General features: G+C 47.4%; 1 protein-coding gene across 1 annotated transcript in view; it reads left to right on the top strand.

Moving 5' to 3' along the window:
* MYBPC2 (myosin binding protein C2) overlaps positions 1 to 21,592 on the top strand; it is a 63,354-nt gene that overhangs the window by 19,625 nt on the left and 22,137 nt on the right. Inside the window, exons 3-20 of the mRNA XM_033961612.1 lie at positions 4,977 to 5,054; positions 5,426 to 5,574; positions 5,935 to 6,052; positions 6,389 to 6,446; positions 6,786 to 6,845; positions 12,486 to 12,667; positions 13,312 to 13,444; positions 13,694 to 13,818; positions 13,947 to 14,052; positions 14,203 to 14,369; positions 15,252 to 15,417; positions 15,645 to 15,751; positions 16,385 to 16,414; positions 17,332 to 17,471; positions 17,743 to 17,902; positions 18,093 to 18,197; positions 18,474 to 18,662; positions 20,278 to 20,412. Coding sequence (XP_033817503.1) covers positions 4,977 to 5,054; positions 5,426 to 5,574; positions 5,935 to 6,052; positions 6,389 to 6,446; positions 6,786 to 6,845; positions 12,486 to 12,667; positions 13,312 to 13,444; positions 13,694 to 13,818; positions 13,947 to 14,052; positions 14,203 to 14,369; positions 15,252 to 15,417; positions 15,645 to 15,751; positions 16,385 to 16,414; positions 17,332 to 17,471; positions 17,743 to 17,902; positions 18,093 to 18,197; positions 18,474 to 18,662; positions 20,278 to 20,412 — 2,208 coding nt within the window. The remainder of the gene's footprint in view (positions 1 to 4,976; positions 5,055 to 5,425; positions 5,575 to 5,934; positions 6,053 to 6,388; positions 6,447 to 6,785; positions 6,846 to 12,485; positions 12,668 to 13,311; positions 13,445 to 13,693; positions 13,819 to 13,946; positions 14,053 to 14,202; positions 14,370 to 15,251; positions 15,418 to 15,644; positions 15,752 to 16,384; positions 16,415 to 17,331; positions 17,472 to 17,742; positions 17,903 to 18,092; positions 18,198 to 18,473; positions 18,663 to 20,277; positions 20,413 to 21,592) is intronic.

Raw genomic sequence — 21,592 nt, 5'->3', positions numbered from 1 at the left:
TAACTTTGCTCACCTTTGAAACGGTGAAAACCCAACTCCTCCATCGTCTCCAGTTTACCAGAATGATCCAGACAGGCACAATTCAGCATCAAAGTCTTTGCTTAGAAGTCGGTAGACAATCCAAAAGAGGAAACCATTTTTTACTCAAAATAATCACAAATGAACAAAAATTAGAGAGTAAAAAAAATCATTGTAACATGTGTTGACTTTGTTTATATACTCAATACAGATAAAAGGACCTCAAACATAGGACATTAATTCTTGTTCATGTCCTTAACTGAAGTTGTGCATTCAATCATTGGTCCTTCAAGAAATTTATCTGCACTTTTATTTTAATTAAATTTCAATATTCAATGTATTAAACAAATCACTCTGCATTTAAAAAAGAAACACTTAACTTTGTTGCCCAACGGTGGCTCAACCGTTTCAAGTTAGTGATTCCTCAGGGCCAGTGTTTCTTTATAAGTGCTTACAATATTCTTCATTTGTCAAATTGCACATGCAACGATGGTTTATTACTTTATACATTTTCATCATCATCATTTTTATGCCATAAAACTTATGAAAACTTGGATTATCTGCACTGAATCACTGCACCAGGAAATCTCCAGTGAGGAGACATGACCTCATTACCTACCCTGAATCACTGCACCAGGAAATCTCCAGTAAGGAGACATGACTGCATTACCTACCCTGAATCACTGCACCAGGAAATCTCCAGTGAAGAGATATAATTGCATTACCTACCATGCACCATGCTTACGATATAAACTTCATTTGTCAAATTGTACATGCAATGACTGTTCATTACTTTATATATATATTCAACATCATTTTTATGCCATAAAACTTATGAAAACTTGGACTATCTGCACTGAATCACTACACCAAGAAATCTCCAGTGAGGAGACATGACTGCATTACCTACCCTGAATCACTGCACCAGGAAATCTCCAGTGAGGAGACATGACTGCATTACCTACCCTGAATCACTGAACCAGGGAATCTTCAGTAAGAAACATGACTGTATTTCCTAACTTGAATCACTCCACTAGGGAATCTCCAGTGAGGAGACATGACTGTATTACCTACTGTGAATCACTGCATCAGGAAATCTCCAGTGAGGAGACATGACTGTATTACCTACCATGAATCACTGCACCAGGGAATCTCCAGTGGGGAGACAATGACTGCATTACCTACCCAGAATCACTGCACAAAAGAATCTCCAGTGAGGAGACATGACTGCATTACCTACCCTGATTCACTGCACCAGGAAATCTCCAGTAAGGAGACATGACTGCATTACCTACCTTGAATCACTGCACCAGGAAATCTCCAGTGAGGAGACATGACTGCATTACCTACCCTGAATCACTGCACCAGTGAATCACAAGTGAGGAGACATGACTGCATTACCTACCTTGAATCACTGCACCAGGAAATCTCCAGTGAGGAGACATGACTGCATTACCTACCCAGAATCACTACATCAGGGAATCTACAGTGTAGAGATATAATTGCACTACCTACCATGCACCATGCTTACAATATTCTTCATTTGTCAAATTGCACATGCACGACTCTTTATTACTTTATATATTTTCACCCAAATCATTTTTATGCCATAAAACTTATGAAAACTCGGACTATCTGCACTGAATCACTGCACCAGGAAATCTCCAGTGAGGAAACATGACTGCATTACCTACCCTGAATCACTGCACCAGGAAATCTCCAGTTAGGAGACATAACTGCATTACCTACCCTGAATTGCTGCACCAGGGAATCTCTAGTGAGGAGACATGACCTAATTACCTACCCTGAATCACTGCACCAGTGAATCACAAGTGAGGAGACATGGCTGCATTACCTACCTTGAATCACTGCACCAGGAAATCTCCAGTGAGGAGACATGACTGCATTACCTTCCCTGAATCACTGCACCAGGGAATCTCCAGTGAGGAGACATGACTGCATTACCTACCCTGAATCACTGCACCAGGAAATCTCCAGTAAGGAGACATGTCTGCATTACCTACCCTGAATCATTGCAGCAGGAAATCTCCAGTAAGAAACATGACTGTATTTCCTAACTTGAATCACTCCACTAGGGAATCTCCAGTGAGGAGACATGACTACATTACCTACCCTGAATCACTGCACAAAAGAATCTCCAGTGAGGAGACATGACTGCATTACCTACCCTGATTCACTGCACCAGGAAATCTCCAGTAAGGAGACATGACTGCATTACCTACCTTGAATCACTGCACCAGGAAATCTCCAGTGAGGAGACATGACTGCATTACCTACCCTGAATCACTGCACCAGTGAATCACAAGTGAGGAGACATGACTGCATTACCTACCTTGAATCACTGCACCAGGAAATCTCCAGTGAGGAGACATGACTGCATTACCTACCCAGAATCACTGCATCAGGGAATCTCCAGTGAAGAGATATAATTGCACTACCTACCATGCACCATGCTTACAATATTCTTCATTTGTCAAATTGCACATGCACGACTCTTTATTACTTTATATATTTTCACCAAAATCATTTTAATGCCATAAAACCTATGAAAACTTGGACTATCTACACTGAATCACTGCACCAAGAAATCTCCAGTGAGGAGACCGGACTGCATTACCTACCCTGAATCACTGCACAAGGAAATCTCCAGTGAAGAGATATAATTGCATTATCTACCATGCACCAAGCTTATAATATTCTTCATTTGTCAAATTGCACATGCAACGACTGTTTATTACTTTATATATTTTCACCAAAATCATTTTAATGCCATAAAACTTATGAAAACTTGGACTATTTGCACTGAATCACTGCACCAGGAAATCTCCAGTGAGGAAACATGACTGCATTACCTACCCTGAATCACTGCACCAGGAAATCTCCAGTAAGGAAACATAACTGTATTTCCTAACTTGAATCACTCTACTAGGGAATCTCCAGTGAGGAGACATGACTGTATTACCTACTGTGAATCACTGCACCAGGGAATCTCCAGTGCAGAGATATAATTGCATTACCTAACCTGAATCAATACACCAGGAAATCTCCAGTTAGAAAACATGACTGAATTACCTACCCTGAATCACTGCACCAGGGAATCTCCAATGAGGAGAATAACTGCATTACCTACCCTGAATCACTGAACCAGCGAATCTCCAGTGAGGAGACATGGCTGCATTACCTACCCTGAATCACTGCACCAGGAAATCTCCAGTTAGGATTCATGACTGCATTACCTACCTTAAACCACTGCACCAGGGAATCTCCAGTGAGGAGACATGACTGCATTACCTACCCTGAATCAGTGCACCAGGGAATCTCCACTGAGGAGACAATGACTGCATTACCTACACTGAATCTCTGCACCAGGGAATCTCCAGTGAAGAGATATAATTGCATTACCTACCCTGAATCACTGCAGCAGGAAATCTCCAGTGAGGAGACATGGCTGCATTATCTACCCTGAATCACTGCACCAGGGAATCTTCAGTGAGGAAACATGACTGTATTTCCTAAAATTAATCACTCCACTAGGGAATCTCTATTGAGGAAACATGACTGCATTATCTACCCTGAATCACTACACCAGGGAATCTCCAGTGCAGAGATATAATTGCATTACCTAACCTGAATCAATGCACCAGGAAATCTCCAGTTAGAAAACATGACTGAATTACCTACCCTGAATCACTGCACCAGGGAATCTCCAGTGAGGAGACATAATTGCATTACCTACCCTGAATCACTGAACCAGGGAATCTCCAGTGAGGAGATATAACTGCATTACCTACCCTGAATCACTGCACCAGGGAATCTCCAGTGAGGAGACATGGCTGCATTACCTACCCGAATCACTGCACCAGGAAATCTCCAGTTAGGAGTCATGACTGCATTACCTACCCTAAAACACTACACCAGGGAATCTCCAGTGAGGAGACAATGACCGTATTACCTACCCTGAATCACTGTACCTGGAAGTCTCCAGTGTGAAGACATGACTGCATTACCTATCTTGAATCACTGCACCAGGGAATCTTCAGTAAGGAAACATGACTGCATTACCTAACTTGAATCACTCCACTAAGGAATCTGCAGTGAGGAGACATGGCTGTATGACTGTATTACTTACTCTGAATCAGTGCACCAGGGAATCTATTGAAGAGATATAATTGCATTACCTACCCTGAATCACTGCACCAGGGAATCTCCAGTGAGGATACATGAAGGCATTACTTACACTGAATCACTACACCAGGTGAACTCAAGTGAAGAGATATGTCTGCATAACTTACACTGGATCACTGCACCAGGGAATTTCCAGTGAGGAAACATGACTGCATTACCTACCTTGAATAACTCCACTAGGGAATCTCCAGTGAGGAGACATGATTAGAATACCTACCCAGAATCAGTGAGAAGACATGATTGCATTACTTACATTGAATCACTGCACTAGGGAATCTCTAGTGATGGGACAAGACTAGTTCAATTGCAAATGGAATTTTTGGTGACTCTACCGCAGATGGAGTTGAAAAAACAAAACAAAAAAAAAACTGCATTATCTACCCTGAATCACTGCACTAGGAAATCTCTAGTGAGGAGACATGAATGCATTACCTACCCTGAATCACTGCACCAGTGTATCTGCAGTGAGGAGATGCATTACCAATTGTTTTTTTCTATGCCACCAAACTTTAACTGTTTCAATTTGCTCTGTATTCCAGTCCTTTTTCCCCTCTCTGTCTCAGAGGTAGGTGAATCTTTAATCTCTGTTGATACTGCGGTATTTTTCTGTGGGAATACGGTAGGAGAATCAGTTCTGTCCTGTCTTTTTTTTAATTTATGAATTCATTTTTTTGCTAAGAGATGACTAGAATGTGTTCAGTTAACACTCTGCCCTGCTGTCTGACCTTAGAAAACTCTCAATGTCTCTACAGACTCAAACCCTGATGAAGAGAGACGAGAGCTGTCTGGACTCATTGTGGTGAAGCCAGAAGATATCTCCATAGATACTGGTGAGTTCTGCAGTGTGTGGGGAGGAGAAAGAAGAGGTGGTTCAGGGATAGTTCTGTGCAGGACAAGGGAGGTGAGAGGCTCAGGATTAGCTCCGTCTTGTGAATTTGTGGAGAGGGGAGAGGAGGGGCTCAAAATTATGGGATGGCATTGAGAGGTGAGAGAAGTCTGGTGCATCAGGACTTGGCCTGTGCAAGATGTGAGGAGGGGAGAGTGATACAGGTGGTTCAGGCATAGTTCTGGGGAAGAGAGGAGAGTGAAGATAGCACTGGGCTAGGTCTATGTGGAATATGGATGTGGAGGAGATGGGGAAGAGAGAGAGAAATTTCGATAGCTGAGTGAGAGTTTCACAAGTTTTATTTCTTCTATTCAGGGACTGACATTGTCCTCCAAGCACAGGTGGACTCCAGCCAACTGACCGTGAAGCCCACCATCAAATGGTTCAAGGGGAAATGGATGGAACTGGGGATCAAGAGTGGAGCCCGCTTCCAGTTCAGCGAGTCCTACAATAAGGAAACGAAGGTATGAGGCACTGGGGCAGCAGATTCTGCCCTTCTCCCTGAGGCCCCCAGAGACACAGAGGCTCACAGAGATAAACTCTCCAGCTCCCTCTACAGGGAGGTCCAGGGAAGGCAAAAACAGCTTGTACTTCCGTAGGCAGCAGGTCTGTAAGCAAGTGAACAGTACCGAGACAACAGATAGGAACGATTTAGCAAAATGTTTCCGTAACCAAACTGCTTTAATACAGCCCAAAGGTTAAGGACTCGGCAGACACATAGAGAAAGGTGGGAGATGCACAGGCTAATACTGCTTCTAAGATCCATGATTTCCCAGGTCTCAATCATTGTCCCCATCCCTTTAATCGTGGGCATCTCTCCACAGATATACACGTATGAGCTGAAGATCAACAAGGTGGTGGCAGCAGACTCCGGTGGCTACAGATGTGAAGTGTCGGCTAAGGACAAATATGACAGCTCATCCTTTAGAATTGATATTCACGGTAAGGTGGAGCCTAGGAGGGGAGGAGAGGAGAGAAGGGAGGTCTCTCTAGATCTCATCTGGAAATAGGAAGGGTTGGGAACTCAAGGGGGGGGGAAGGGGGAAGCTTGGGAAGCCTACATCCTATCTGGGGTTAAGGGGATGCAGAGGAGGGAGGTCTCTATATCTTGTCTGTAGCTGAGTTATTCAAGCTCAGACTCAATGGTCCTCTTGCCACTTCTGCCAAGAACAGTGACTCCTCCACCCCCAGAATCATCAGTTTCCCTCCCCTCCTCTATGTACATTCCAGGAGTACATGAACATGTTAATAAAGCACATTTCTCTGCTTCCCTTTCAGGAGCAGTAACAGAGGAGAAAGGAGGCATTTTAGACAGCTTCAAACGAACAGCAACAACGTGAGCAAACTACCTCTCTCCCAACTCCTTCCATTCTTCTCCGATCTTATCCCTCCATGACCAATAACTTGGGCTGGGACTGGAGGAGCTGTGACTTCTCCCCACACCCAGGGTTCCTGCCCCATTCCCTGCAGCACCTTCTGCTGGGAGAGGCTGGGACTGCAGGAGCCGTGACCTCCCCCTACACCCAGAGCTCCTGCACCATTCTCTACATAGCATCTGCTATGGAAGAGGCTGGGACTCCTTTGAGTTCCTCTGCAGACAGCGCTATTACACCATTTCCTAGAGCGCCACTTGCTGGTGCTGCCTGACACTCTTTTCACTTTCTATTCCTTTCAGGGGAGAAACCAAGGATGATTCTGCTGGAGAGCTGGATTTCAGTGCTTTACTGAAGAAAAGGTACGTGTCAGCCCCTTTGTATATGCTGCAAGTGAGTAGGTACTTGGCTACCATTTTTCAGCCTACAGTAGGGGGATCCTGCAGTTTCTTCAGTCACAGATCAGGTGAGAGTTTGAGTTCTGTTTATAGGCTTGAAACACAAGGAGATAACACTCCAAACAAAGATCAGACTTGTCCACATAATCATTTTCTCAGCGGTCAATTACGGATGAGAAAGCTCAACACTACGGAAACAAGACAGAAAGAAGATTGACTCATTTGAGCTTTGGTGCTGGAGAAAGATTTTAGGTGTGCCATGGATGACCAGAAGAACTAACAAATCGATTCTGGAAGAGATCAAACTGGCTAAGTTACTCGAAACCCAAATGATGAAGTTACAACGTCAGAAGAGAGTGATCACTGGAGGAGGACATCATGTTTGGGAAGATTGAAGGAACAAGGTGAAGAGAGCGATCTGCAATCAGATGGTTGGACATGTTGAAAACAACCATGGGGATGATGCTGGAAGACCTTACCGGAGTAGCACAAAACCGATCTCGTTTTATATCTATAATTCATCAAGTCGCTAGGACTTGCATACGAGTCAATGGCTTTCAGAGCCACAGTCTCAGTGACATGTTCCTATATGGCCAAGAGTTCAGTCACTTTGATTAATGTCCTTCATTCCCTACAGAATTAATTCAGAGATCAGACCAATTTGCTGTATCGTAGATGTTGGTTAGTAGCGATTGTAGGACTATGCATTCATTTGAGAGGATGTAGGAAAAGGACAATTTTTCATCTCATCTCATTTCACGTACAATTTATTTATTTAATATACCACAAAGATAAAACAAAAATGTTAAAATCTAAGTGGTTTACAAGAAGTATAAAATAAGGGAAGAAAACAATACAAGGCAAACTCTGTTACATTTAAAGGGAAAAACAATAAAATTTGCAAGAGGAAAATAGGGAAAGGGGAAAAAAAGGGAATACCCATAATATAAACCAGTGTTCTTCAACTGCCGGTCTGCGGACCGGTGTTGGTCCGCAAAAAATTCCTGCTGGTCCACACAGGGCCAGCAAGATCGACGTTAAATTTCCTGCCGGGTGTATAGCAGTGGGCACCCCAACTGCGGTGGTGCTGGCGGCAGGCTGCTGTTTCACCCAGCCTCAGGCTCCAGGCGGTGCGCAGGGCCAGTGTGTGGATTGGGGCCATCGGGAGCATCTGGGCTTTCTCTACGCGACGGCTCGCTTGTGCGTCCACCTAACCTTCCCCAGTACTCACAATCAGTGTTTCTCTTGTTCCCTGTAATCAGCAGATTATGTATCTGTTGCTCTGACCCAGGAAGTAAATGACAGGCCTATTTTTTTTCAGTAGTAGTAGCGTAAGGGGGAGAGTCCACCCACGTGCGGGATGTGTGCAGGCACCTGGTGGTTGAGAGGTGCCTCTAGGTGCAACAGGTTGAGCCCATGTGACTGCGGGGTTGTGCCGTGTTTGCTGGCTGCCACCGGGTTGTTGACAGCGTCCACGGGTGAGCGAGTGGTGCAGCGCTGGCCCTGAGATTTCCTGTCTGCGGGCCACTCACTCATAGAGACTCGACAGTAGGGTGGTGGGTAGGGGCCTCTGGCTCGTCTTGGACAGCAGGGCTTGCAGTGCAACGCTGTTTGTGCCGACTGGGGGGAGGGGCCGCAAATGTCAGGGCGCGTGGGAGCGAGTTCATGGGGAGCCTTCGACAGTGGCTGTCTCCCCTCCCAGCAGCTCTCGTATTTGCCAGGGCAGTGATTCACTTCGGCAACTTCCTCTTTCCTCAGAGGCGGCAATGGACCCAAGGCTGCCTAAGTAAATTACTGCTGCAGGCAAGTACTGAAAGCTGCTGAAAGGGGAGGAAGCCACTGTTGAAGGCTGGGAAGCTGCTGGATAAAGAGAGAGCTGCTACTGGACCTGGAGGGAGGTAGAAGGAGAGATGCTGCTCCGGAGGAGGGAAAGGGATGGGAAGAGAGTTACTGTTGGATAGAGGGAGAAGGAAAAAAGGAAGGAAACAGCTGGCAGGGAGATTACAGGAGGGGAAGGGAGAAAGGGGTCAGGGTGGAATGGAGAGATCAGATGAGGAAAAGGGGAGAGAGACAGAGGAATGAGAAAGTAGAGAGAGACTGATGCTGGAAAGGGGGTCAGCAGAGAAATGAGAGAGGGATAAAGATGCTAGATCTGGTGTAAGAGAGATAAAAATGAAGAAAGCAGTGAAGCTAGAATGAATGATGTAAAAAGGAGAGAGGAAGCACAGGCTGGATAGAAAGGGGAGAGGGGCATAGAAAGAAGGCAGATACATATGGAAGGGGGAGAGGGCAGACAGTGGATGGAAGGGGCAGATGCCAGATTGAAGAGACAGGGCAGACACTGGAAGGAGGAGAGTGAAAAGAAGATGAAAGCTGAAACCAGAGACAACAAAAGGTAGAAAAAAATAATTTTATTTCTATTTTGTCATCTGAAATAATAAAAAGCTAGCCGCGCATGCGTACTCAGCTGCGTGATTCCGTTTTCCCTGATCCGAGATGTATGTCCGTGGCCTTGCAGGTAGGAGTGCGCATGCGCAAGCGCTGGGCAGGTCACCTCCACAAGCCGGGACCGCAGCCAGCCACCGCGACACAGTGGAAGAACAGCAGCAGCCCCCGAGCTCCTCACCAGCCTGTCTCACCCCCTCGACAAGGGCTGAAAAGCTGGCCTCGCGCGCTCTGCAGCCAACTGCCGCTCGCTTCAGCGTGCTAGGGTGATGTGCAGGCGCGGGGGCTCCCGCAGTGTCCGGAAGCGGCGATGGCGGCGCTGCTGCTGGTGGCGCTGCTCCCGCTGCTGTGCACAAGCGACACACCGGAGCAGGACCCCGCCTGTCGGCAGCATGCGCTTCGCTCGGCCGCTCCGTCTCCAAAACACCGGTCCTCTATTTCCAGCCCGCTGTCGGCGCCTGCAGGCCGCGGTGTTGGTTTCAGGCCCGCAGTGCCGAGCGGCGGCTGACAGGAGGAGACGGTTTCGCCGCGTACACCAGTGCGGAGCAGTGGCTGCCAGGAGGAGGCCTTCACAGAGCGGGGACAGGGGGAGCTGTTCCTGCTCCCCCTGTCCAGCAGTAGACCTTCCTTCAAGGCAGCACAGCTAAAGCACTCAGGTAGTACATAGGACAGGGGGGGAAAAAAGGAAGGGAGGCCTACTGCTGGACAGGGGGAGCAGGAACAGGTGCTGATGGACAGGGGGGGGAAAGGAAGGGAGGCCTACTGCTGGACAGGGGGAGCAGGAACAGGTGCTGATGGACAGGGGGGGAAAAAGGAAGGGAGGCCTACTGCTGGACAGGGGGAGCAGGAACAGGTGCTGATGGACAGGGGGGGAAAGGAAGGGAGGCCTACTGCTGGACAGGGGGAGCAGGAACAGGTGCTGAAGGACAGGGGGGGAAAGGAAGGGAGGCCTACTGCTGGACAGGGGGAGCAGGAACAGGTGCTGATGGACAGGGGGGGGGAAAGGAAGGGAGGCCTACTGCTGGACAGGGGGAGCAGGAACAGGTGCTGATGGACAGGGGGGGAAAAAGGAAGGGAGGCCTACTGCTGGACAGGGGGAGCAGGAACAGGTGCTGATGGACAGGGGGGGGGAAAGGAAGGGAGGCCTACTGCTGGACAGGGGGAGCAGGAACAGGTGCTGATGGACAGGGGGGGGAAAGGAAGGGAGGCCTACTGCTGGACAGGGAGTGCAGGACCAGGTGCTGATGGACAGGGGGGGGAAAGGAAGAAAAGCCTACTGCTGGATAGGGGGAGCACAGAAAGTGGCTAAGGAGACAGAGAGAGAAAGAAATAAAGACAGACACACACACACACACACATATTCTAGCACCCGTTAATGTAACGGGCTATAAAGATGCTAGGGGATGAAGAGAAAGGGACAGGGAGATATAGACTGACCAGTGGAGAGAGGGAGGGGTATTCTGAAAGTGGTGAGCCATTTGTACGAGGTCAAAAGGGAGATGACAAGATGAATGAGAGTATGGAGAGAAACAGAAAGAAACACAGACATATATTCTACCGCCAGCGGGAGGAAGGGAGACAGAAATAAAAGAAGAAAGACACAGGGACAGCGAGAGACACAGAAAGACAGACAGACAAAGGGGGCCAGGGACAGAGACAGACAGAAAGAAAGACAGCAGGACAGAGAGAGAGAGACACGGAAATAAAGACAGACAGACAGACATATATTCTAGCACCCGTTAATGTAACGGGCTAAAATACTAGTTAGAATAAATCATATTTGAAATATATATCCTGCTAGAGACATAACTGAGGACTGAAAAGCCCAGGCAGTGCTTCTTTAGCTTCCAGATGGCTTAGGGCTCTCTCTGACCAGGGGGCACTCTCCTAACACTATTCCTGTCATGTGTGACTGCAGTATTCTGTTAGCATGATATTTTTGCGTAGCATTCAGTAATAATTTGGCTTGTTCAGTTTTCTTGATAGTAGAGGGGATATATGTGAAGGGGAGGGGAGACAGGCAGGGCAGGATTAATTCGTCAAGGGCCCCTAGGCCCACAAGTACACTGGGCCCCCTGCCCACCCCATCATGCACCCAGGCGGAAACAGGAAGCTGCGTCAGAGGGAAGCTTTGGGAAAGCAGCACCACTTGCACAATTACAGTTCCCGTAGCCTTTCTTGCCCGCATTGCTTGCTTGTCTTACTTTCCGTCAAGGGGGGGCTGCATTGCTGATCGGGGAGGGGCCCGCGTTGCTGATCGATGCTGGAGGGGCCTATCGCCGTTTGGAAAAAACAATGTTGATGCCCTCCTTCATCAGGCCCCCCTGGCCTATTGGTTAATCCTGCCCTGGAGACAGGGGTTTTGTTGGTCCTTGCTCTGTATATTTATATTTATAAAATGACAATTGTACAGAATATTGTTTCTTTTTATACTTTAATAAAATACGTTCAATATAAAATCATAACTGAGGCTTGTGTGGATGGGATCAGATGGTTTGTGGGGACCGAGCTCGCAGAGACGGGGCGGAAATGTTTTTTTTTAAATTTCAGTCTTTGTAGTTTGCAGGTCCACAAAATAATTATTTTATTTCTGCTGGTCCATAGGTGTAAAAAGGTTGAAGAACACTGATATAAACCCAAAACTATGAGCAAAATGCTTGAGAGAAGTAAAATGCCTTTTATTGGGCTTTAAATGTAATGAACTATTTTTCTTTACGAAGGTAAGTGGGGAGAGAGTTCCAAAGAACAGGGGCCATAACTGAGAATGAAGAATTTCTGTGTGCATCAAGAAATATTGCCTAAAATAAGGTACACTCAAGAGATGTTGGTTTGATGAAAACGAGCAGAAAAAAATACATTTCATCTTTTCTCATGGGATGCCTATAATGTGCACGCTTTTGAGATGGAGTGCATTCATATGCTATTCAGAAAGAGTGATCACTTTTCTAAAGGACTGTGAACTGTTTCAAAAGAGCATGCACCGTTTCAAGAGTGTGTCTCAGTTCGAAACAACATGTGTTTTTCAAGAGCGTGCACCAGTTTGACAGAGCGTACAGCGTTTTGAAAGAGCACGCATCGTACATTATTTCAAAAGTGTGCATTGTTTCACTGGAGCCTGCATCATTCTGAAAGTATGCCTCTGCCTCTTGTTTATTGCAGGGAGGTGGAGAAGAAAAAGGAGGAGGAAGGGATTGAAGGGATCCCCCCGGATGTCTGGGAGATGCTGAAGAATGCCAAGCCCAGCGAGTACGAGCGCATCGCCTTCCAGTATGGTGTCACTGACCTCCGGGGCATGCTAAAGCGACTCAAGAAGGTCAAAGTTGTGATAAAGAAGAGTGATGGTGAGTGGATAGGAAGGACACATTCAGAAAGTGTCTGCACAAAAATAATTTCCATGAGAGAAGAGAGAGCCATGAAAGGGATGGGTTAGCTAGAACCTTAACCGGGTTTGCATACCTATGAAAAGATGAGATATTTCGAGTACTAAGACAGGCAAAGCAATAGCCTTAGAAGTCACCTCTCTAGCCATTCCCAGCATTTCTAGCACTGGCCACCATCCCTTCTTCAGCTAGCCATCTTCCTTGTGATTAACATGGCCTTAAATAGTCAACGGAGACCAACCAACTATATCTGTTTTCTTCGCCTGAAGTCCAACCTGAAGGCAACGAGGTCAAGATTAAATGCCAGAAGTACAGTTGGAGGGTCTCTGAAAGCAGAGGCCAAGCCCAGTAGCCCCAGCCAGGCTTATAGGAAGCAGAAATGTTCAAAGACCTGCCTGGTAGCTTTTCATTAGCTACAAGATAAGACATCTCAAAGTGTTAGGGAGTCTAATTAGTCCAGCAGCAAAAGGGGCAACTGAGGTGAAGGGTCAATGTATGTTGTGGATCGGGACCCTTAGTTCAACCTTAGAGGTGGTCACCAGTTTCATATTGATGGTAACTGGAAAGGGAGGGGAGAGGTAATGCACTGCCATTTTCCTTCACAGCCTTCACTAAGAAACTAGACTCCTGCTACCAAATAGACAAAGGTCAAAGGATCAAGATGTCCGTGGAGATCAGTAATCCAGACGTCAACGTGAAATGGTTCAGAAACGGACAGGAGATCAAACCCAGTGCCAAGTAAGTCAAATATTGTGTTGGAATGACAGGAATCAGAGATGGGTGGAATGAGAGAGCCTCCACAGTGGTGTGTGAGGTCAGTGATGGAGGAACGAGAGAGACCCCATCGCAATGTCTATTGACAGTACATAGGAGACCAGGTAGTGAGGTTGTCCTGGTGAGGATCTCGTGAATTCTCTCAGTTCAGGATTTGTTTTTCTCTCTCTCTCTCTCTCTCTCTCTTTTGCTCTGCTCTCTACCCCCTCTCAGGTTCGTCTTTGAGAATGTGGGCCTGAAGCGTATCTTAACCATTAATAAATGTACCCTGGCAGACGATGCTGCCTACGAATGTCAATGTGTAGATGAAAAGTGTTACACTGAGCTGTTCGTGAGAGGTAGGCATGGAGGTGGGGAAGTGGAAGCAGGGACTGCCAAATTCTGCCGTCCGGGGGGGGAGGGAAGAAAAAGTGGGCCAGGCATGGTGGACTGCATGTGTAACCCTCTGACTATCTGTCTCCCACAGAACCGCCTGTCCTGATTGAAAAACCACTGGATGACCAACAGGTGTTTGTGGGAGACAGACTGGAGCTGGAGGTGACCGTGTCGGAGGAGGGAGCACAGGTTATGTGGTGAGTGTTACTCCCTGTGGATACCTCTGGTTTTGGATCACCTTAATATGGCGTCCTCGTGGGAGTGCTCTGAAACCGACACATCTACCAACTGTTCCTGTGAGCCACTGACAAGAGTCTCTCTGCCTTCCTGTTTCTAATCCTGCCTAGGATGAAAGACGGTGTGGAAATGACCAGGGATGACGCCTTGAAATACCGGTTCAAAAAGGACGGCAAGAAACACATCTTGATCATCAATGAAGCCACCCTGGAGGACAGCGGACGCTACAAGGTGATGACCAATGGCGGACAGTGTGAAGCGGATGTGGTGGTGGAAGGTAGGTCAGACATAGGGTGGTTGGGGGAGGGGAGTGCATTGCACCTGTTGGGGATCTTCTATGTGCAGAAGGTGTATAAAGGATATCCGTGTCAGGATACAGTGGCATATTAAAGGGGGTGTTCCCCCAGAGCGCTGGCACCGGGCCTCCTCTCTGCCCCCCCTGCTCCTTCCCAACTTCCCTGCCGCGCACATGTACCCCTTTCCTCGTAACTCTTTAATTTTCCCGGTACGAGCTGTATCGCGAACTTGCTGCCCGCGCCATTTCGGCTCTCCCTCTGATGTCACTTCCTAGGCAAGTTCGTGATGCTGCTTGTGCCTGGAAAATTAAAGAGGTGCGGGGGAAGGGGGGTCGGGAAGCAGTGGGGGGGGCACCCCTGTCAGGGGCAGATTTTGTTTAAACCCCCAAAATTCAGAAGGATTGTGAGGCTCGTACGGAGCACGATTGCTATCACAAGGACGTATCGTCATAAGGGATAAAACTAACCTGTCATTAATTCTGCCAAAAACCTTTTCCTGATGCAGTAAAATCTGACAGGAAGAATCAGACCCAGAATGGGACATCTTCAACTTGTTTCTCTTTCTGGCTCCCCCATATCTCTCCTGCCCTACTCTATCCCTCTCCTCATGCCCCCTCTACCTCTCTTGCTTCCTTTATTGTCTGCCCTGCTTGCTTTTTGCTCATGTCTCGGTTTCCCACTTTCTGTCCCTCTTCTCCTCTTTCTCTTCTCTCTCTCCCATTCTGTCTCTCCCTCTCACTGACCCTCCTGTCCCATCACTTCCTCCCTCTCCTCTCTCCCTTTGCCTCTAACGTTCTCCCCATCTTTTGCATCCCTCCCTTCCTCTTGCCTTCATCTCCCTCTCCCACCTTTTCCACCTGCAGAAAAACAGCTGGAGGTGTTACAAGACATCGCCGACCTGACAGTGAAGGCTGCAGAACGAGCTGTGTTTAAGTGCGAAGTTTCTGATGAGAAAGTGACCGGCAAATGGTACAGGAATGGCATAGAGATCAAGCCCAGCAAAAGGATCACGATGACCCACAAGGGCAGGTAAAGAGCAACAGCTCACCTCGCTATACATTGCTGAGGACTCCCCTCCCCCAACACTGGCACGGCACTGCTGGGTGGAAGCTCATATCACTTCACATTTCATGTGGCATTTACCACAAAGGTTTCTGTGTTTTCCAAGACTCTTCTGGAAATATGGGGGGGTGAAAGGGGGTAATTCAAGATTTGGCATTACCACACAGGTGACTCTGGCATGGGTTTTGCTGTAGGATTCACATGCTGGTGATCGATGATGTGAGACCTGAAGATGAAGCGGACTACACTTTTATCCCTGATGGTTACGCCCTGTCTCTGTCTGCCAAACTCAACTTCCTGGGTAAATATCCCATCAAGTTTGGAACCAATTCGGCCAAATTTCATCACACCTAGATCCAACCCCATTGTACCTCGCTACACATAGTCCCAATCCCATAGTGCCTCATCATGGCTGGAACCAATCCCACTGTGCCTCACTGTACCTAGAACCAATCCCACCATACCTCACTGTTCCCAAAACCAATCCCACTGCATCGCACTGTGCCTAGAACCAATCCTACTGCACCTTACTGTACTTAGAACTAAACCCTCTGCATCTCACTGTACATAGTACTAAATCCCATCACCTCACTGTGCCTAGAACTGACCCCAATGAACTCCATAGCACCTAGAACTGATTCCATCATGTGTCTAGAACTGATCCTACCATTCCTTGCTATACCTAGAACCATCTCACCATACCTTGTCATGCCTAGAACAAATCCCACTCTACCCCACCTCTTGAATCAATCCCACCATGTTCACGATACCTTGATGTGCCCAGAATCAACCCCACTGTGTTCACCCTTCCTCACTGGGTCTAGAACCAATTCACCATTTCATTCTTGTTCTGCACTCTCACTAAATTGCAGTGTTTATTCCTTTTCTGCTGTGGAAAATATCTAACAGTATTTTGTTTCTCTCCTTTCTGCAGAGGTTAAAATTGATTATGTTCCCCGTCAAGGTGAGAATCGAGTCCATGCCGAATTTCATTTCTCCTCCCCCTGTCACTGCACAGTGTCCTCATTGCATGCTATCGAGGGGTTTTAAGAGTTGGGGAAAGAAAGAAATCCTTCTGAGCACTGACTTGACACAGCACCAGAGTCAGGCTTTCTCGTCACACCTGAGAACCCCCATGGCAACCCCATGATTTCAATACGGTAACTGTTTTATGGGGCGCTAAGATATATTTTGGGTGTGATCAGTGGCTGTGGAATGAGACCTGCCCTGGGCACCACCTCCCAAGTGGACTTCTCCAAAACTTGTGTGTTCAGTAGTTGTGGGCCGCAGAGACGTACAGAGCTCGTCTCTGCTGGTTAAAGTTTGGTGTGTGTGGCACAGGGGTTAGAGCTACAGCCTCAGCACCCTGAGGCTGTGGGTTCAAATCCCTCACTGCTCCTTGTGACCCTGGGCAAATCACTTAATTCCCTCATTGCCCCAGGTACACTAGATAGAGTTTGAGCCCACCGGGACAGATAGGGAAATATGATAAAGTACCTGAACGTAAACCACTTAGGATATAAGTGGTATATAAATAATAAAAGAAAGAAAATCGCATGACGTATTCTTCACTATCAGCAGATGTGGCTCTGAGCTACAGACAGGAGACTGTAGCCTAGGCAGGAACCTTCTCCAGAAGCCATAGCCAGGGAAGGAGCTCTTTCCCAAGACCGTAGCCTGGGCAGGAACTCTCTCCAGAGATTGTAGCCTGGGTATGAATTCTCTCTTGAGACTGTAGCCTGGGTGAGGAACTCTCTCCCAGGAACATATCCATGGCAGGAGCTCTAGGCATCCTCTATGAATTCAGGCTCTAGACAACTGCCATATCTTTGATTAACAAATTCTAACATTTCCACCTTAATTCCATCTCCCAAAATCTAGAGCCTCCAAAAATCCACTTGGACTGTTCAGGCAGCAGTCATGTCAACACCATCGTGGTGGTAGCTGGTAACAAACTGCGTCTGGATGTTCCCGTCACCGGAGAACCTCCTCCCACTGTCCAATGGTTTAAGAACAATAAGGTAGGCTAAAACCCCTGTCCCTGATGGCTACCCACTTCTCACCCCCTATCCAATACTCTCCTACTCCTCTTCCCCCATGCTCCTGCACTATATCCTCCCCGATGCAACCCCATTCTTCATTTCTTGCTGCTCCCATGATGCTCCTCCTTCCTCAAGCTCCAGCATAAGATTATTCCTGTACACTCCATAGCATGTCCTCATGTCTCTTTCCATCTCATCTTATTCTCTCCTTTCCCCTCCACTTCCACTGTCCCTCTCCCTCCTCTTCCAGGAATTTGCGGAAAATGAAGGAAGGGTGCGGGTGGAGCTCAAGAAGGAGTTGAGCAGTTTCATAATTGAGGGAGCAATCAGAGCAGATGAAGGGACTTATGATATTGTGGTGACCAATCCTGTAGGGCAAGACAAAGCCACTATCGTTGTCAAGGTTGTGGGTAAGTGCGAAAGGGTTGGTGAGGTTATTTACAAATTGTATTATGCTGCAGTTTGGAGAACTAGATCTAACTACCCTCCAAACTCAAAGTGGAGACCTTAATATTCAGAGTGAGGGAGCAACAGGTGAAGGCAGATCTGTGGAGTCCTCCAAAAGAACTTCCTCACCCTTTTTTCTCCTATCCACTGCAGATGTTCCTGATCCTCCTGAGTCTGTGCGCATCACCAGCGTGGGTGAGGACTGGGCCAACGTTGTCTGGGACCCTCCAAAATATGATGGTGGACAGCCAGTAACAGGTGAGCTTATCCTATAGGACCTCACTCCTCAGATTTGCCAGATTATGCTCTCTTTAGAGACAGCAAGGGACGTACCACTGAGACAAATTTCACTGTGCTTCCAGTCAAGAAACCTTCACTGCTCACTTATAAAGCAATTTGACTCCTCACACATAGCATAGGTGGGGCATCTGAGTGTGCCAGGTTATGTTAGCTCTTGAAGGGGGTTGATAAACTGAGTCAATAGGTTAGAAGGGTTTGGATAACATGAGTAACTTCCTTCCCTCTCTTCCACAGGTTATCTGATAGAGAGGAAGAAGAAGGGCAGCCAGAGATGGATGAAGATGAACTTTGAGATCTATACTGAAACCACATACGAGTCCACCAAGATGATTGAAGGTGTTATGTATGAAATTCGGGTATTTGCTGTCAATGCCATTGGCATTTCTCAGCAGGGCCAGACGTCCAAACCCTTCATGCCGATCGGTGAGTTAGAGCAACTGCCAGAGGAGAGAGCAGTTTGAGGGAGGGAGGGGGAGTAGAACTCTGCGGTAGTCACTGAATGGAACTAGACTTATCTAGAGCCATCAAATCCAGGTTCTAGTCATGAGTAGAACCAGATGACTTCTCTACACATCACATGTCCCTCACTCTGGAAGAAACCATTGTAGTGTTGGGGTAAAGTGAAAACTGGAAAGGATAGTAGTCGTGTGTCACTCAGAAACCTGTCTGTTGCCATGAAATATCAAAGCATGGCAGTCTCCTCAGGGTCTGGGAAAATAGATGTGAGGAGATTGAGGACTTCAAGACGGGATTCTCTCTGCTGGAGATGTGATGAGGCTGTAGATGTGTTGCAATGTATGCAGTGAATGCAACAGTGGGGCCTCCTCCGCAGCCTTCCTGATATCAATTGGTGTACCTCAAGGCTCTGTCCTGGGACTGCTCTTTTTCTCAATCTACACTTGCTCACTTGGAGTGCTGATCTCTTCCCATGGCTTCCAGTATCACCTCTATGCTGATGACTCCCAGATCTACCTCTCTGTGTTAAATATCTCTAACTGAAACCCAGACCTCAGTCTCAGCTTGCCTGTCCAACATTGCCACCTGGATGTCTCACCACCATCTAAAATCAAAATGGCTAAAATGGAGCTGCTTATCTTCCTGCCTAAACCCACCTCTCCACTTCCCTCGTTCTTCGTCTCTGTGGACAACACTCTCATCCTTCCTATTTTGTCTGCTCGTAATCTAGGGTCATCTTTGACTCCTCTCTCTCCTTCACTGCCCAGATATAACATTTCGCTAAAACCTGTCATTTCTTCCTCTATAATATTACCAAAATCCAATCCTTCCTCTCTGAGCACACTACCAAAACCCTCATCCATGCTCTCATCACCTCGTGCTTAGACTACTGCAACTCGCTACTCTCAGGCATCTCGCTCCCCTCTAATATGTCCAGAATTCAGCTGTACGACTCATATTCCAGAAGAGACTCCTCTCCTAAACTCACTTCACTGGCTTCCCATACATTTCCGATTCAAACTCCACTTTCTGACCAGCAAATGCATTCACTTGGCTGTCCCTCACTATCTCTCTTCACTTATCTCCCCCTGTGAACCTTTCTTGAGAGCTCCGCTCAGCTGGTAAGTCCCTCCTACCTGTGCCCTTCTCCTCCTCTGCCAACTCCATACTCCGCCCCTTCTGCCTTGCTGTGCCATATGCTTGGAACAAGCTGCTCAAATCCCTACGGTGGACTCTGTCTCTGGCAGCATTCAAGGCCCAGTTAAAAGCCCACCTCTTCGAGAGTGCTTTCAAGTCCTAACTCCTTGCACCTTGGGTTCTGCATCTATGTCATGTCTTGTCTGTCCAAGTTGGATTGTATGCTCTTCTGAGCAGGGACCGTCTATAAATGTCAAAATGTACAGCGCTGCGTAAGCCTTTCAGCGCTATAGAAGTGATAAGTAGTAGTAGTAGTAGTTTGGGGTGAGATCCTCTGTGTTGGAGAGTGGGGAGATGGTGGGTGTGGGGTGAGGAGGCTGTATGTGGGGGATAAGAACCTCACTCCTGGGCGGCAGGTCTCTTTTCATGGCATTTTGTCTTCCAGCCCCTACCAGTGCACCCCAGCACCTCATAGTGGATGATGTGACTGACACCACCTGCACCCTTAAATGGCGACCCCCAGACCGCATCGGAGCTGGTGGCATTGATGGCTATCTTATTGAGTACTGCGTGGAGGGATGTGAGTTCACACCATGTTTTATTCACAGCAACAGCAGTGAACAGGGTCTACTGTTTTTGGTCTGTTAAGGGTACGGGATGAGCAAGAAAGGGGAGTGGGGGCATGAATGAATCCATATGCAGGCAAGAGGGATACCAAAAGCAACTCATGCCCAGAGATACCACCCCCCCCTGTCCGCAGCAGCTTATGTCATCACACTCGTTAGCTGCACATATACCAGACCCTGTGTGCTGTTCGTGTTCAATAATCTTCCCTTTCTATGTTAAAACACAAAGTTTCCCCTCCACACACTGGGTTGCTAATTCACTTCAGTCTGTCCCACACCCCAACCTCATCTCCATGGCAAAAAACAAGCTCACATGCAATCAATCACTATCAGCCTTGGCTGCAGAGACTCACAATGAAAATTGTAGCTTCTCCCTCTAGTGGTGATATCCCTGTACTTCTGCTAGAATACCAGTCGGTACCAAAGACAGGCATATCTAGTACAAACAGGAAAGACAAGAACCGACAAGAGGGGTGCGGGGACTCCCCACTACATAGCAATTCTGTTCATGAGAAACAAAGGCAAAACAATTAGTGACATAAGGCTAAACTGTGCACAACATCAAATTGGAACAGTAACAATGAACAACAGGATAACTTAGGATAAAGTAGACCCAGCCTTAAGGACAGAAGGGACCACCACCTAGGGACCCCTTTAACCCCAAAAACCTAATCTATAAGGAACAAGCATGTGATGCCCAACAAGGCTGGGGACAAACAGAAAACCAGCTTACTGGTTACTGGCAGGCGACCTGCAAATCAGACAGAAATTATGGACAGGTCGCTCAGCCTCCAGAGGAGATTTACAAGAAATAAGATTAGCAGAAGTAAGAAACCTAATCTTTCATTCTTGTACAATTCCTTTGGAGGCTGAACGGTAGGGACTTATCAGAGCAGTCCCAAAACATATGAGGGGGCCCGATGAGCCCATCACCAGGACTGAAGCCCCAAAAGCTCACATGCTTCGCATTCTGAGATTCTTGGAGAGGGCGGGGAGGGGGCCATGATTTTACACTGAACTCACCCACTCTCTGGTGCTTGGGAAAGTGGAGGTCAGAATCCCCTGCACCCCCCCCCCCCTGAAGTTGCCCTTGTTCAAGTACCTGGAGAGAAAAGGGGTGAGATCGTCCTAGTT

The sequence above is a fragment of the Geotrypetes seraphini genome, chromosome 10 (genome assembly GCF_902459505.1).
Source record: "Geotrypetes seraphini chromosome 10, aGeoSer1.1, whole genome shotgun sequence".
Taxonomy (NCBI): domain Eukaryota; kingdom Metazoa; phylum Chordata; class Amphibia; order Gymnophiona; family Dermophiidae; genus Geotrypetes; species Geotrypetes seraphini.
The sequence above is the reverse complement of the archived record's forward strand: the minus strand, read 5'-3'. Positions and strand labels throughout refer to the sequence as shown.